Source organism: Patagioenas fasciata, chromosome 2, assembly GCF_037038585.1.
Source record: "Patagioenas fasciata isolate bPatFas1 chromosome 2, bPatFas1.hap1, whole genome shotgun sequence".
NCBI lineage: Eukaryota > Metazoa > Chordata > Aves > Columbiformes > Columbidae > Patagioenas > Patagioenas fasciata.
The window spans coordinates 78,929,855-78,943,648 of NC_092521.1; the positions used below are offsets into that span (position 1 = coordinate 78,929,855).

The 13,794-nt window shown below is 37.8% G+C and overlaps 1 protein-coding gene across 5 annotated transcripts in view; it reads right to left on the minus strand.

Annotated features, from left to right (window-relative positions):
• DNAH5 (dynein axonemal heavy chain 5) overlaps positions 1-13,794 on the minus strand; it is a 147,017-nt gene that overhangs the window by 91,506 nt on the left and 41,717 nt on the right. For all 5 annotated transcript variants that reach the window (XM_071804482.1, XM_071804481.1, XM_071804480.1 and 2 more), the window contains 6 exons: positions 11,843-11,950; positions 11,026-11,111; positions 10,027-10,348; positions 4,965-5,171; positions 2,053-2,224; positions 552-697 (listed from right to left, as the gene is read on the minus strand). In XM_071804482.1, the coding sequence (XP_071660583.1) occupies positions 552-697; positions 2,053-2,224; positions 4,965-5,171; positions 10,027-10,348; positions 11,026-11,111; positions 11,843-11,950 (1,041 nt within the window). The remainder of the gene's footprint in view (positions 1-551; positions 698-2,052; positions 2,225-4,964; positions 5,172-10,026; positions 10,349-11,025; positions 11,112-11,842; positions 11,951-13,794) is intronic.

The following is a 13,794-nucleotide window of genomic DNA, read 5'->3' on the forward strand; positions in this document are numbered from 1 at the left end:
ACTTCCGGGTGCCTGCCCTGCAGCTGCTGGAGTCACGCTAACTCCACACCAGGCAACCCTGTTGCTACCCAGCATATTCAAGATTGGTTTTGTATGTTATGTATATTTTCTCTATTTATTAGTAGCATTAGTAAAGCCTTTAAAAACCTTTCCCATTTGAAGTCTCTCTCCCTTTTTCCTTCCTACCATCCTATCACCTTCCCTTAGCGAGGACGTTTTCCTATGCGGGGCAAAATTAACAGAGAGCATCTGTCATAATTTATTGTCACCTTGCAATTAAACCTTGACAGAGTGATATCAAAGCGTAAAAGAAATATCATACAGTAATTGGCTTGACATTATTAAGCTCAGAAAATAACAGTTCTGGACTCTTTGCATTTGGTATTTTTTGTTTCTTTTTAGGGTTCCAGCCAAGCAAGTAGGAATTTCCTTACTTTATTGTCCTATGCATTCTTCATTAATTCTGCACTGGTTTTATCTTATATAAAAAAAGGAAAACAGCTTAATTCAAAGTTACTGAACACTTCTTTATGAAACTTTAATCTAATAACCTGAGTCTTTTGGAGAAATTCCTCACAGCTCAGTGGTTCATCTTCAGGCAGCTTACAGAGTGGCACTCTGCTCATTTCTTGAAGGACAGCATCAATGCGAAATTCAACCAAGTCATTCACTCGGTCAAGCAATAACTCCAGCCCAGCTTTTGAAGCAAACAGAAGATTAAAGACAAGCTTAAAAGTTTGAAACAATTGTCTTTGCAGGGACCTGCTTGAATTTTTACTTCAACAAAATATTATATTCAATTTTATATGAATTCTACACCTTAACCAACTTACTTCAAATACGTAAACTTTCATGGCAAGGCTTGCCATTGAAATCATAGCATAACATATGCTCATCTAGCATATATTACCCATATCCTAAAAGATACCAGGAAAAATATTATAAGCATATATAAAATGAGCTTAAAGTATACAAATACATTAAAATTCAGCTCAGGTCCCGGAATGCTTCTCCTATAGCTTGAACTAGTTACCACTTGGAGAACCTACTAGCAACAGAAACTTTTGACAACTAAAACATCTGTCCTTATTAGAAGCCAAATAATAGTTAACAGAAAAAAAAAAAAAAATCACTAGAATTTTCGAGTTTAATAGCAATTTGCTTTCAACGCTGAAATTGAAATAGCAGCAAGGTGTCTGTTCCAGACTCAAACCATTTGTATTATTCAAAATTAAATTGAGTGTAATGTCAGGTTAGCATCCAAAATGCATTTTAATTTGCTATTTCAACTAAAGAAAATGCCCGCTATAACTACTTACATAATCGGAAAAAAAAAAAAAAAACAAAATGTTTGATGTAGTAATTAAGCTGAAGTAAAAGGAACTTGGTATCTTCTGAAACAATATGCATCTCAGTGAAATCTTGTGATAATCTTTGGAAAAAATACAAGCTCATCTGTTTACTAAAGCTGTTGCCCAAAATGTGTGTGCATGAGTTTTAAAAAGACTGATATATAAAAAAAAAAGGTTAATGTGAAAAGCTATTGAGCAGGAACAGTGTCAACTCAGTTGAGATATTATTCCCCGTGAACTTGTTTTGTACATTATAGAAACAAAAGGCAAGATTAGGAAAAGTCTGAAACCTAGGAGCTCTTTTAAAAAGTAGATATCACTCTGAGATTACAGAATACGCAGGACCTTTTGCACATTACCTTTTGCTTGGTTTAACTCTAACTGCCATCCCATTCATATTACAGAATCACAAAATCACAGAATGTTAGGGATTGGAAGGGACCCCGTAAGATCATCTAGTCCAATCCTCCTCATCTAGTCCAATCCCCCAGTAAAAATTTGACAAATATGTGAAAAAAAAAGAAGGTGTTGTTATAAAGCAGAGGCTTCATGAAGTACAGGACAGATGAAAATTCCAATTTCTTTCACATGTAAGTCAATTAAGTGCAAATCATATCAAGGATAGTAAGCTTAATAATACAGCTTGCATTTGCATAGAAACAAACAAGCAGAAGTTAATGGAAGGAGGTAAGTGACTTACCTAGCTTGTGAAAAACTGTATTAATATATTTCTCAATATTCAAGGATGTCCAGGTCAGTAACATTAGACCTGGCTGTATAGAATCATCTACATTTGCTAACCAAGGAGTCACTAGTTGTTCCATAGGGTGTTGTATTTTTAGTTTAATTCTTTTATATTCTGCCAGCATCATCTAAAATAAACAGAGAATTAAAGTATTACTTAACATACACTGATTTAAACCCCTTCACATACACATATTTATCACAACCTAAATTAAGAAAAATCCCCTGGGTGTACATCACTGCAATAATTTAATAATTAATTGTTTTAATTAATTGTTTTCGTTACTTTTGGCAGAAGTTCATTATTTGTTGCTCTTTATAATAATGTAAGTACTACTTCACATGGAAATTCATTGTTGTAGATTATACTGGTTTTGGTTGGGATAGAGTTAGTTTTTTTCATATTGGTGTGGTACCATGTTTTATATCTACAACCAAAACAGTACAGATAACACATGGATGTTTTGGATATTGCTGAACAGTACTGATCCAGCATTGAGACCTTTTCCACTTCTCACATTGCTCAACCAGCCAGGAGGCTGGGGATACAAAAGAACCTGGGAGTGAACACAGTTGGCAGAGCTGACCCCAACCAGTCAAAGAGATATTCCATACCTATGGCATCATTCTAAAAATAAAAGCTGGGGGAAGAAGGAGGAAGGTGGATATTCAAAGCTATGGTGTTTGTCTTCCCAAGCAACTGTGATACAGCCTTGGTTTCCTGGAGATGGATAAACACCAGCCTGTTGATGGAATTAGTAAATTAATTCCTTATTTTGCTTTGCTTGCTTGTGTGGCTTTTGTTTTTCCTATTAAATTGTCTTATCTCAACCCACATGTTTTCTCATTTAACCTTTGGATTTTCTCCCCCATCCCACCACAGTCAGTAAGCGAACATCTGTGTGATGCTTAGCTGCCTACCACTGCTAAACCACAACATAGAAAAAGGTTGTAAATTTCGGTTCTAACCAGATATTCCAGAAGGAAAAAAAAAAAAGGCAACAACAACAACAACAACAACAACAACAACAACAAAAAAAGCACACTAAGTGAACTCGAACTTTTCAGCAGCTTATTAGAGATCAGCTTTACCAGAACTTTAATATGGTATTTGGTTTCTAAGGCATCTTTAAACCGCTGATGTATTTTCACCTGTTTTGGAAAAAACAATCCTTACAATAACTTTATGGTCTAATATGACTTTTTTTTCTCACGTCAGAATCAAGCAGCCCTTTGAAGCTATAGTTTTCTGGACACCTGTCTTCGAATCCTCATCTTGTGTCATTGTGGCAGGATGCAAACCCTCTCTCCCGCTCCCTCCTCAGTATGGAAGGAGTAGGCACATCTCCCTCTCTCTCTGCTGTTCGAGGCTAACAGTTGCCCCAGAGCACCCTGGCCAGGGCCATTAGGAGAAGGGAGTGCCGAGGCGCCAGTGAGCCACTGGGCACCTGCGGCCAGTGTGGGGGATGTTTGGAGGCTTCAGGGGCACCCCGCAGCCAGTGTGGGGGTGCAGAGAAGCTTCTAGAATGCCTACAGTCAGATCTGATCAGCCAATATAAAAAACAGCACTCTCGTCAAGACTCCGCCCATTGTCGCGGGTCTCTCGGAGCACGAGCGAGATGCTGCCGCCAAGAGCCCCCCTCCCCGGGATGGAAACTCCGCTTGCCTTGCCGCCATGTGTGTGAGTAAAACTTCTCGCAGGATTGCGAGTATATTTATACTTTCTGTGCTCAATATGAGCATGTGTAAAATAAATCCACGCATAATCATGGGTGTATTTTCCTCCCGTGCTTCCACATAAGCACTTGTAACTTTCCGTGCACATTTGCATGTGTAACTTTCCTTGCTCAATACAAGCATGTGTATAAATTATTTCCTCGCACAATCGCGAGTGTATTTTCCGCCCGTGCTTCCACATAAGCACGTGTAATGTTCCGTGCACATTTGCACATGTAAGTAAATTAACCCTCACAGGATTGCGAGTGTATAATAAATTTACCCTTGCAGAATCACGAGTGTACTAACTTTCCGTACTCACTACGAGTACGTCTATCTCTTTAAATATAATCCCGCACCATGTTCAGGCAAGAGTGTACTCCTCCCAGACTCAGAGACGGTTCCGGCATTGTTTTGGTGAAGCCACGTGCATGTACTCTGTGGACCGCCTGTTGTATTAGTTGCTGCCCCTTAATAATTTTCCTCAACTGATATCCGAACTTGTATTTAAGTCACTTTTGGAGTGCTAAAACCCTGTTTCTCACCAGTTTAATAAAAGTTGTTTTGGACCCTGTTGTCCCTTAAACTGACCTCAGAGTGCCTCTGTGACAGTCATCAGAGCGTTGTCTGTTCATAGGCAGGCAAAATGATGCAAAGAATTTAGAAGATGAGAGAAGGGGAAGTTTTAGCTTCCTTTTTTAAAACTATTCCACAGACATCTACGTAAGACACTGGTGCAGGAACTATGCTCCTGCTTGCTGCATGCTTTACACTTTTTAAAGGCATACCAGCTGTTCCTCCCTCCCAGCTATCCTCCAAAACAAAGTGTATACAATGTTGACTCCATTATTGGTTGAGAGGTAAATTGCTTATCATTTAGAAAGCAGGTTCACCTAGTGAGGCTCCTTGCCTCCTCATCTCTTTCCCAAGCTCTTCAGAGCTTCCCTAAACCTGTCCACCTTTGAAGTGACTTCACAGAAAATACAAAGCAAACAAATCCTTTTTAAAAGTGCCTTAATATAGTCATAAAGATAAAAAATAGATTTGCAAATGTTTTCCTAATGTGTAGTAGTTGGTCTTCATTTTTTCTGTTCCATATATATAGAACTTTGACATCTTAATGTACATTACACATTAATAAAATGAACCCACCTGCAAATTGTTGACAATCTTCTTATACCAGTCTCTCTTCTCTTGAATAACACTTGCAAATGGTGGTATTTCAAGGCACATGTGAGCCATGCAATCTGTTTCTCTGATTAAGGTTAATATTTGAGGGTCAAAATTCACAAATAATTCTCCTGTTTCTGGAGCTTTTACCAAGAGGGATGACTGAAGTCCTCTTTTAGTTAACTCAATCTGCAGGAAACAATGTCATCATTCCTGATCAGAGAAGCCAGTACAATTAAATACTTTGTTTTGGACATAAGTATCACTTCAGCAGATACTACAATAAGGTATTTCTGACAACAAAGTTTAATATAGTATGAGTCAACAACAAAACTTTATTAACACTGTATTTAAGTACCCAAAACCTTAAAAATCAAATTAACTGTTCTTTATCCAACAGACAATTTTCTGTTGGTTCTTGGATATCATAAACTTCATTCCACAGTCCAACATAAAAAGCAGAGCCATGGACTTTCTTACTCCAATTCTCTTACATTTGAACTCTCATTTCCTTAAAACTTATGGTAGATTCTGTAAAAAGCATGCACACAACCTTCTTGATAAACTAAATTAGTCTTGGGTAACTTCTTCAGATATCTTTTGAATAAACTTATCCTTGTTTGTCCTTTCACTTGTTTCACACTCCCTAATAGATAAATCACACTCCAATCTTAATGGAACTCCCAATTATATCCAATCTCTGCACAAATTTTTGAAAATACTAGGATTAATGTTTATTATACGTTTGGGGTTTTTTAATTCTTAAAAGGGAAGCCTAATCACACTACTGGTTTAACAGTCTTATTTGAATGCTAGAATACCATTTGTTTTCCATGGAATTGGAAGGGACAGCGTTCACAAGACCACCACACATGGAAAATTTTGCTGATATGAGGAACAAGTCATGCCTTAAGTAGGGAAATATTTCCTACATTAAAAACTTCACCGCTTTTCCTATTTTTTCAGTTGCTCTTTCGCTGACATAGTTTTATTGTTCTTCATTCACTTCTCCAATTTCATATAACACATTATATTGAGATTGAGCTTGTTTTTAAGCAAGAGTTTCATAACCCATTGATTTCTTTCAGTGTATCTTTTCCTTTTTTCACGGAACACACACTGAAAATTTGCACCTCCTTTCCTGTCCAAACTATAGTTGATTACACTGCTTCCTCCAGCTGTATCAGGTACTATGATGACATTTTACGCAGCATTTTTCAAGAAATTATGTAATCAAGTTTTGTCAGTGAACTTGTCATGCTCTGCTCAACCAAAGTTGCCTTAAATAGGAGCTTATGTTTTATCTGCAATATCCACCAGTATATCTTACAGCATTCTTCTTTGGGCTTCAGACTCACTATTCCCATTATCAATCTCTGCCTCTCACATTCATGTTTTTTTCCATGCAATTTTCATTATTATGGTAACAAATATTGGTGATAGAAATAAGGGATACCTTGAAGGCACAAATCTTATGCTGCCATAGAATTACAATAACTTTCATACTTCCTAGTATTTTATTATTTTAATATGTCTAAGTCAAACATCATCTATAGTACAAAAATAATGGTTTTAAATCTTATGCTATTAAAAAAAAAAAAAAAGTGGGTAAACAAGGTGGTAACCATCCAGTAACGAACAGGCAAAAAGGGTGGAAAAATATTTGGAAATATCAGAAAGAGCCACTAAGCTTAGCTATTTCTATTGTATTGAAGAATAAAAAAGTAGTAGGAGCTACAGCCGTATTTCAGTTACATTTGTATTCCCCACAGGCAACTTGCTCGCCTCGCCTTTTTCTCTTGTTCAGCAGTAAAGCAGGAGCTCCACCTTGTGTTCTATGGAGCTCATGTCCACATCCATCTGCACTCTTGTTGCCTCGAGAGAAAGGACTACTGAAAAAATAGTCACAGGCTTTTGCTGTATCTAGTAGACAAATGTGTTGATGTTAAAGTGGATATACTTTTCATATCTTTTCAAGGCATGTGTACTTGTTTCAAAAACTTGAAATTCTCTTCAAATCCACCTCCCTTTGCTCCCACCTATTGAGTTTGGAGGAGGCTCAGGGGGGTTATATGGCTGCCAAGTGCAATTTGATGCTGCTATAGGAGAAACCAGACTCTTAATTTTAACACCAACCAGAATCAGGTCACTAGGACCTCACAAAAAAGGCATCAGGGCGTGGAACATGTCATAAAATCTAACCACTAGATCATCTAGCCGAAGAAGGCATACATAGCCCAACAAGAAGCATACAACCTCCTTAGTCTTTATAGCTGAGACAGGGAATATATCTTAAAAGTGCCCAGACAAGGATATGATAGCAGCAGCAGATACAATTCAGTGAAAACTATCATTAGTGTACTTGGAACAATGCAGGTATCCAGCACAGTACTGGAATCAAAACAGAAACCAAGTCCAAGACAGAAACACAAAACACATGCCAAAGGCTTTCTGCAGCATCACAATTCCTCTTTCATAAAACATGAGCGATACACAAAACACACCAGCTCTCAGTCAAGAACACATGAAATCAAAGATGGGCTTCTCAAGTTACCAGAATAAGTACTTGAAGTTAAAGAAAACAGTGGAAATTTTCATTACTGCCCAGGAGAGGGACCAGTTATACAGAGGTCAGTAGTGCCCAATGTAGATCTGACATACCTGAAACATAACCTATAATGAAAGAACAGTTGAGGTAATATTCTTCAGGTTCCTTGATTCCCAACTGGCAGTCAGCATCAGATTAACCACCAGTAACACATATCCAGCACCGGAACCACAGCAGCCTGAAGACAGCATATTATACAACATCTAATATTGTAGTCACTTCTCCTTTTTTAGTACACCAAATTGACACAAACACTCCCACTTACAGTATCAAACAATCAAACCTTACGATCCTCTAAACCTTCATAGTAAATGCAAGAGTGAGGGGGGAAGGGTGAGGAAATCTTTGTATATTCCAATTAGACAAGAGACAGTAGGAACATCTGGTCTCAGGTCTAATGTAAGACTAGCTTTGAGATGACTGATGTTTATCAGCACTAGAAATTTTAATTGTACAATAGTTGGGGCTGAGCTCCAAGAACAAGAGGCAGATGCACTGCTAATTGTGCCACCATCCTCAAAACAGTCATCTGGAGATTCTTATCCTTCTTTTCGAGATATGAGAGGCTGAGGCAAATTTTTCTACAACATGCTGTTTGACAAGGCAACAAAGAAAACAGAGGTGGAAAATATGCTAACAGGACAGTAGAAAGGCACAGAGATTTTAAGGCTAGAAAGCAGCCCCTGCAGAAGCCATCTGATAATACGAAGGCAGTCAGAGGTTCTGTGTACAAAACCCAAAATGGCAAAATCAGTCACATGAGATTTAGAAATTAAGATAAACTGTACTTTCTGAAGAAAGTCTTATGAGGAGCAGTTGAGGGAACTGGGGCTGTTCAGCTCAGATAAAAGGAGGCTGAAGGGAGACCTTATAGCTGTCTACAACTACCTGAAAGGAGGTTGTAGCATGGAGGGTGTGGGTCTCTTCTCCCAAGTAGCAAGTGATAGGACAAGAGGAAATGGCCTCAAGTTGTGTCAGAGGAGGTTTAGATTGGATATTAGGAAAAAATTCTTCACAGAAATGGTTGTCAGGCATTGGAACAGGCTGCCCAGCAAAGTGGTTGAGTCACCACCCCTGGAGGTATTTAAAAGGCATTTAGACAAGGTTCTTAGGGACATGGTTTAGTGCCACAGTTAGGTTAGGTTATGGTTGGACTCAGTGATCCTGAGAGTCTCTTCCAATTGAAATGATTCTATGATTCTATGAACATTCAGACTACAAAGTGTTCTGCCTTACCAAATGGTTGATAGGAAATGAAATGACGCTGTACTGGGTCTGGCTGGGATGGAATTAATTTTCTTCATAGCAGTTTGTACAGTGCTGTATTTCAGATGTGTAATCAAAATAATGCTGATAACACACTAATGTTTTAGGTGTCACTGAACGGTGCTTGTACAGCATCTGTTTCTCACTCTGCCTCCAGCAATGAATAGACTGTGGAGCATGGGGAATGGGTGCATAAGAGGTTAGGAGGGGACAAAACCAGGCAGATGTCCCGAAATAACCAAATGGATACTCCATGCTATATAACGTCATGCTCAGCAATAAAAAAAAGAGAGGCAGGGGTTGAGGGGATTAGCCATCTTCTGTTCTGGGACTGTCTGGACATTGGTCTACCCATGGGAGGTGGCAAGTCATTGCCTTTGCAATACTTAGTTTTCTTTCTCCACTTCTCCTTCACTTACTAAGCAACTTCTTGTCTCAACCCACAAGTTTTTTTCTTTTACTTTTCCTTTTGTCTTCCTTGTCTCACTGGGTGGGAAGTCAGTGACAGGGCGGGGAGTGAGTGAGCATCAGGGTTAATCCATAACAGGCTCGAAACACATTTGTGCAGAGTATGTTATTAATTCTACAGGATGCTCTGTCTGCTGAGAGTGCATGCTTTATACATATGCATTCATTTGGAGTATACCCATGGATCACGACTCAAAAACCAAATCTATATTGTCCAGACCAGAGGAAACCTCTGTTTCTGCTTTTACCTTAAGCTAGCCAACTGATAGAACTCCTCTCCCCATCATGATCATCTAGCACCAGAGTCAGCACGATATGGCAGAGAGAGAGGCAGGAAAGGCTACCACTGAATCTTCATTATACATTTCCATAACAATTATTTCTTAGTTATAATGAAAATCTTTAGTTGCTCCTAAATTAAGGTGCAGGAAGTACAGGCACTGCTTATTAATAGAAACACTTTATCAGGAAGTACCTTTTCTTATTCCACCCCTCACTTAAGAGACATCCTAAGTCAATAGCTTGGCATACTTGCATACTGCTACTAGCCAGAGATTCCTTCACACTGCTGTAACTCAATGTTTTGTTGAGGGCTGAAACAACAGGAATCCAGTCTGGTCTGTAAAGCTATTATTCTACCAATAACAAAAATCCACCACATTTTTTCAAAAGAAATATCCAAATCAAAATCAGCCGTTTTACCTGCTGAAGCCATCCCCTGTGGTAGATAACCTCAAACTCCATAAGAACTTTTGCTACTTTGTTGTAGTTGTGGATTATGCGTTTTCCATCTGGCGTTTGCAGAACAGCTGGGTGTTGCTGGAAAGACTTCATGGGCTCCTGGATCCTGTAGAATAGGTGGCGTGCCCACAAGATCTTACCAGCGATTGGAGGCAGATTACGAGCCAGTGGAGGGTCCTGCTTCTGCCTAGTGTACAGCTTACAGACTGTTTCTATGTCATGACCATAATTTTGAAGTATTTTCTGATACTCTTCATCAATGCCAAGATTAGGGATTTGTAATCTGCTTGGAAAAAAAAAATCATTTAGAAAAATCCCTTTAATACTTCTGAAATTCTTCTGATACTGTTGCTAAAAAATACAATTGTTCCAGATTCCCTTGCATTCTTTAGAAAATAACTACTTAAGCAGCAGTTTTCACTAAATCTTGAACAAATGCTGTCACAACCTGATTCTAAGCAACCAAGATTTAGACCAGATGATAAAGTTTCCAAGTGAGCCTACACATTTTCTGGTTTGTCACTGTTTTCAGACACTGAGCTGAAATTATGTGCAGCAAACTGTAACCAATCCACCACTAACAGTCTACTCCATTAAACAGAATATTAGAAGAAAACTGATAAAATACTGAGGCTGTGAATTTATCAAGACAAATTTCACTGTTTCCTAATACAAGCTTTTACTCTCTCCTAACTGTACTGTGTTAATAAATTAATGTCATTGTTCAAGGACAAAGCTAAGGCAAATATGTTAACAGCCATAAAGTGTTCCTGTACTTAGGCTAATTTTGAACAATCCTTTAACAGAGCTGAACAGTTGAGTGAGAGGTGGTTGAGTTGTTTTTATTTTGTTTGTATTTAAGGAGATGCTTCCTGATCTGCTTCCCCCATTTCACACAATCTTCAAAGTGTTATTTCCATATCCTGGCAGAAGTCTAGCAATCTAAACAGGACACAGTACCTTTCAAATTTCTTCAACATACTCAGTGCTTTTTCAGTGTTCGGAATATTTTCGAATGTGATGCTCATGAAAATCCTTAATTGATCCTGAAGGAGAACAAAGAATTCTACAGCAAAGAACTACATAAGTCACAGACCTCAAATATGTCAGGTACTACTTGTCAGAATTTATCATGCACTATATTAGAACTTAATTTGTTTATCTAAAACTAATCTCAGTTAAGTATCAATTTTCCCTTTCTTCCTTCTCTCAAGAATTAAAAATACAACCAACTTGCAAGGCATTTTCTTTCCAAGCTCCCTCTACAGCTGTGCAACCAACAAAAGCTTTTCTATCCTTAAATGCTTCACCATGCTGAGAGCCCTCAGAGAATGTTTGCTTATCTCTTTGGCAGTCAAAGCAAGCCAAACATTTTTTTCCTCTACAGGTACCTTTTCCTTTCACCAACCTGTGATTTCAGAACTATGAGAAAGTTAATCATCTGACTTATTTGCACTATGCTCCCATTCACCCAATGAAATAATCTATTTTTTTGTTATTATTGCTAGCATAACTTCCAAATCAAGTACATTAATGAAAAAAAATCCTTTCGTTGCAGGCCCCCAAGGCCCCTTCTGGCCTATTCTATGAAACTGGTCTGAACGTTTGATAATAAATGCAAGCTTTAAAGAGGACATACATTAGAATGTTTTTTCATTTTCAGAATAGAAACTTTGAGATTTGTATAATTTGTTTGGTGGTAATTCTGATAGAGGTATTTTTGTTTTCATGAGGATTCATCTGTAAATTAAATTTTTATGTGAATCATAAAACATACATGAAGATCATTTATCTCTTTGCAAAACTCTTCATAGTCTTGGTCAAAATCAGTCTTCCGTTGATCCAAGAAATTGTAAGGCCTTTTCTTCACGATGTCAACAATGCTCTAAACAGTTTCACAAAAAAATAAAATTATTACCAAAAAAAAAAAAAAATTGTCTTATTAAAAAGACTTACCACACCAAAATATTTAGTAAAACAGTTTGTGCACATTCACATTTTACCCTTGCCTTTATTCACCAGTATTTGCTGAGCAACATAAGTAAACCACTTAGATGACATATTTGCAGGAAAAATGTTGGTGCAATGGCCATATGAATTTCATTTCTAGTATTTACTTCTGCTTTAAGTCAATTAGAACTGACAGAGTCTTGCATTTCATTCAAGATATTTGTTACCCGTTAAATATCCTCTCATGCAGAGGTTTATAATTTCTATTTAGAAGTCAATAAAGTTCAACACAGAAAAACATTTTCACATTAGCACTTCCCACATCTTTAAATCAACTGATTCCATACAGAGACTATTCAAAAGTCACAGTAAAATGAAGCACATGACCAGCCCAAGACTTAATATAGCTGCTGTCCACTGAAATGAAAGTATATCTTAAGCAGCATCTCCCCTGAGCTGTGTGCACAGTTGAAGGACTTCAAATGATCAACTACTGTTGAACTTCCTAGTAGTTTACAACAGTGTAGCTGTGAAGCTCAACACATTTTCAGTACAGGAGATTTCCACCATTTTTTTATAAGTCAACTGAACTTCAGTTTTATTGCTTTGCTGGACAGAAAAATTACATCTTTTTTTTTAAAACAAACAAATCCTACATAGCAACAAAGTGGTAAAGCATGAAGAACTGCAACATAACTTCCTGCTTTAAGATTTTTTCAAGTCATATAACTATAGTTATGATCCATGTCAAGTATTCCAGTACCTCAATACTATCCAGTACCTTCCATGTATTATTTTCTACCTCAGCATGTATAATTCCCGCTCACCCCAATCCCCTGCAAATGAAATTAATTTCACAGTAATGAGGTCTCACACAAAACTTCAATGGATAATGGGGTATATCTGTATAGAGTTTGCTGACTGCACCATAGCCTGGGCTAATGATCACAGGCAGCTTTTTAAATACAAATGCCTCAAATAAATGAGATGTCTGTGTTACAGACTACCAAAACAGTATCTTGAAAGAAACTTGAGTTGCTAAGAAGCCTGCTGGGACAGTTTTAGAGAGCAGCTCTCAATGAAGGGAGCAAAATTTAGAGCATCCCATACTCATCCTGCCCATGTGGAATAGACTTGGACCAAGCCATCCTCCTAGTTGTTCCAAAGTTTCTTCTCAGAATAACATAGAAGAGAACGAGGGAGAGAACTGGCTACTGTGAAGCATGCAGTCAAGGAATCAAAATCCTGGATTGCAACAGGGAGTGAATCAAACCAGAATGGACCATGGAATTCCTACATTTTACCACACAGCTATTTTACTAAAACAAAGTGATTAACTTACTGCCATAACAACTGGGAAGGACAGAGTAAAGTAAATTACAATGCCACTTTTTTCTGTACTGCCATTGCATCACACGTGATTTCTAAAAGCACTCTACAAACTCCAGACATTGAATACTTCTGATTTATTTTAATATTTACAAGTGCCACAATTATGATACTGCACTAAGGAAGACACACATTAAGGTAGGTTAACTCAGGCTCAGGAAAAGCAAGGAAGACTCTACTTGCTAGAAAAGAAATTCTCAAAAGAAAGGAAAGGGACTTGAGTCAGTATATTTAAATTCTTAGAAGAGCTCCTTGCTGTTTAAAGTCTCACTCCTATTAAATTAAGGATCAGGAAAGAAGCCTTGAATAGTAACACTAACACTCAAATGGATTTCACTGTTTCAAAAGAAAAAAACCTCAACTTGGAGAGCTTTCCAGAGTAAACCAGCT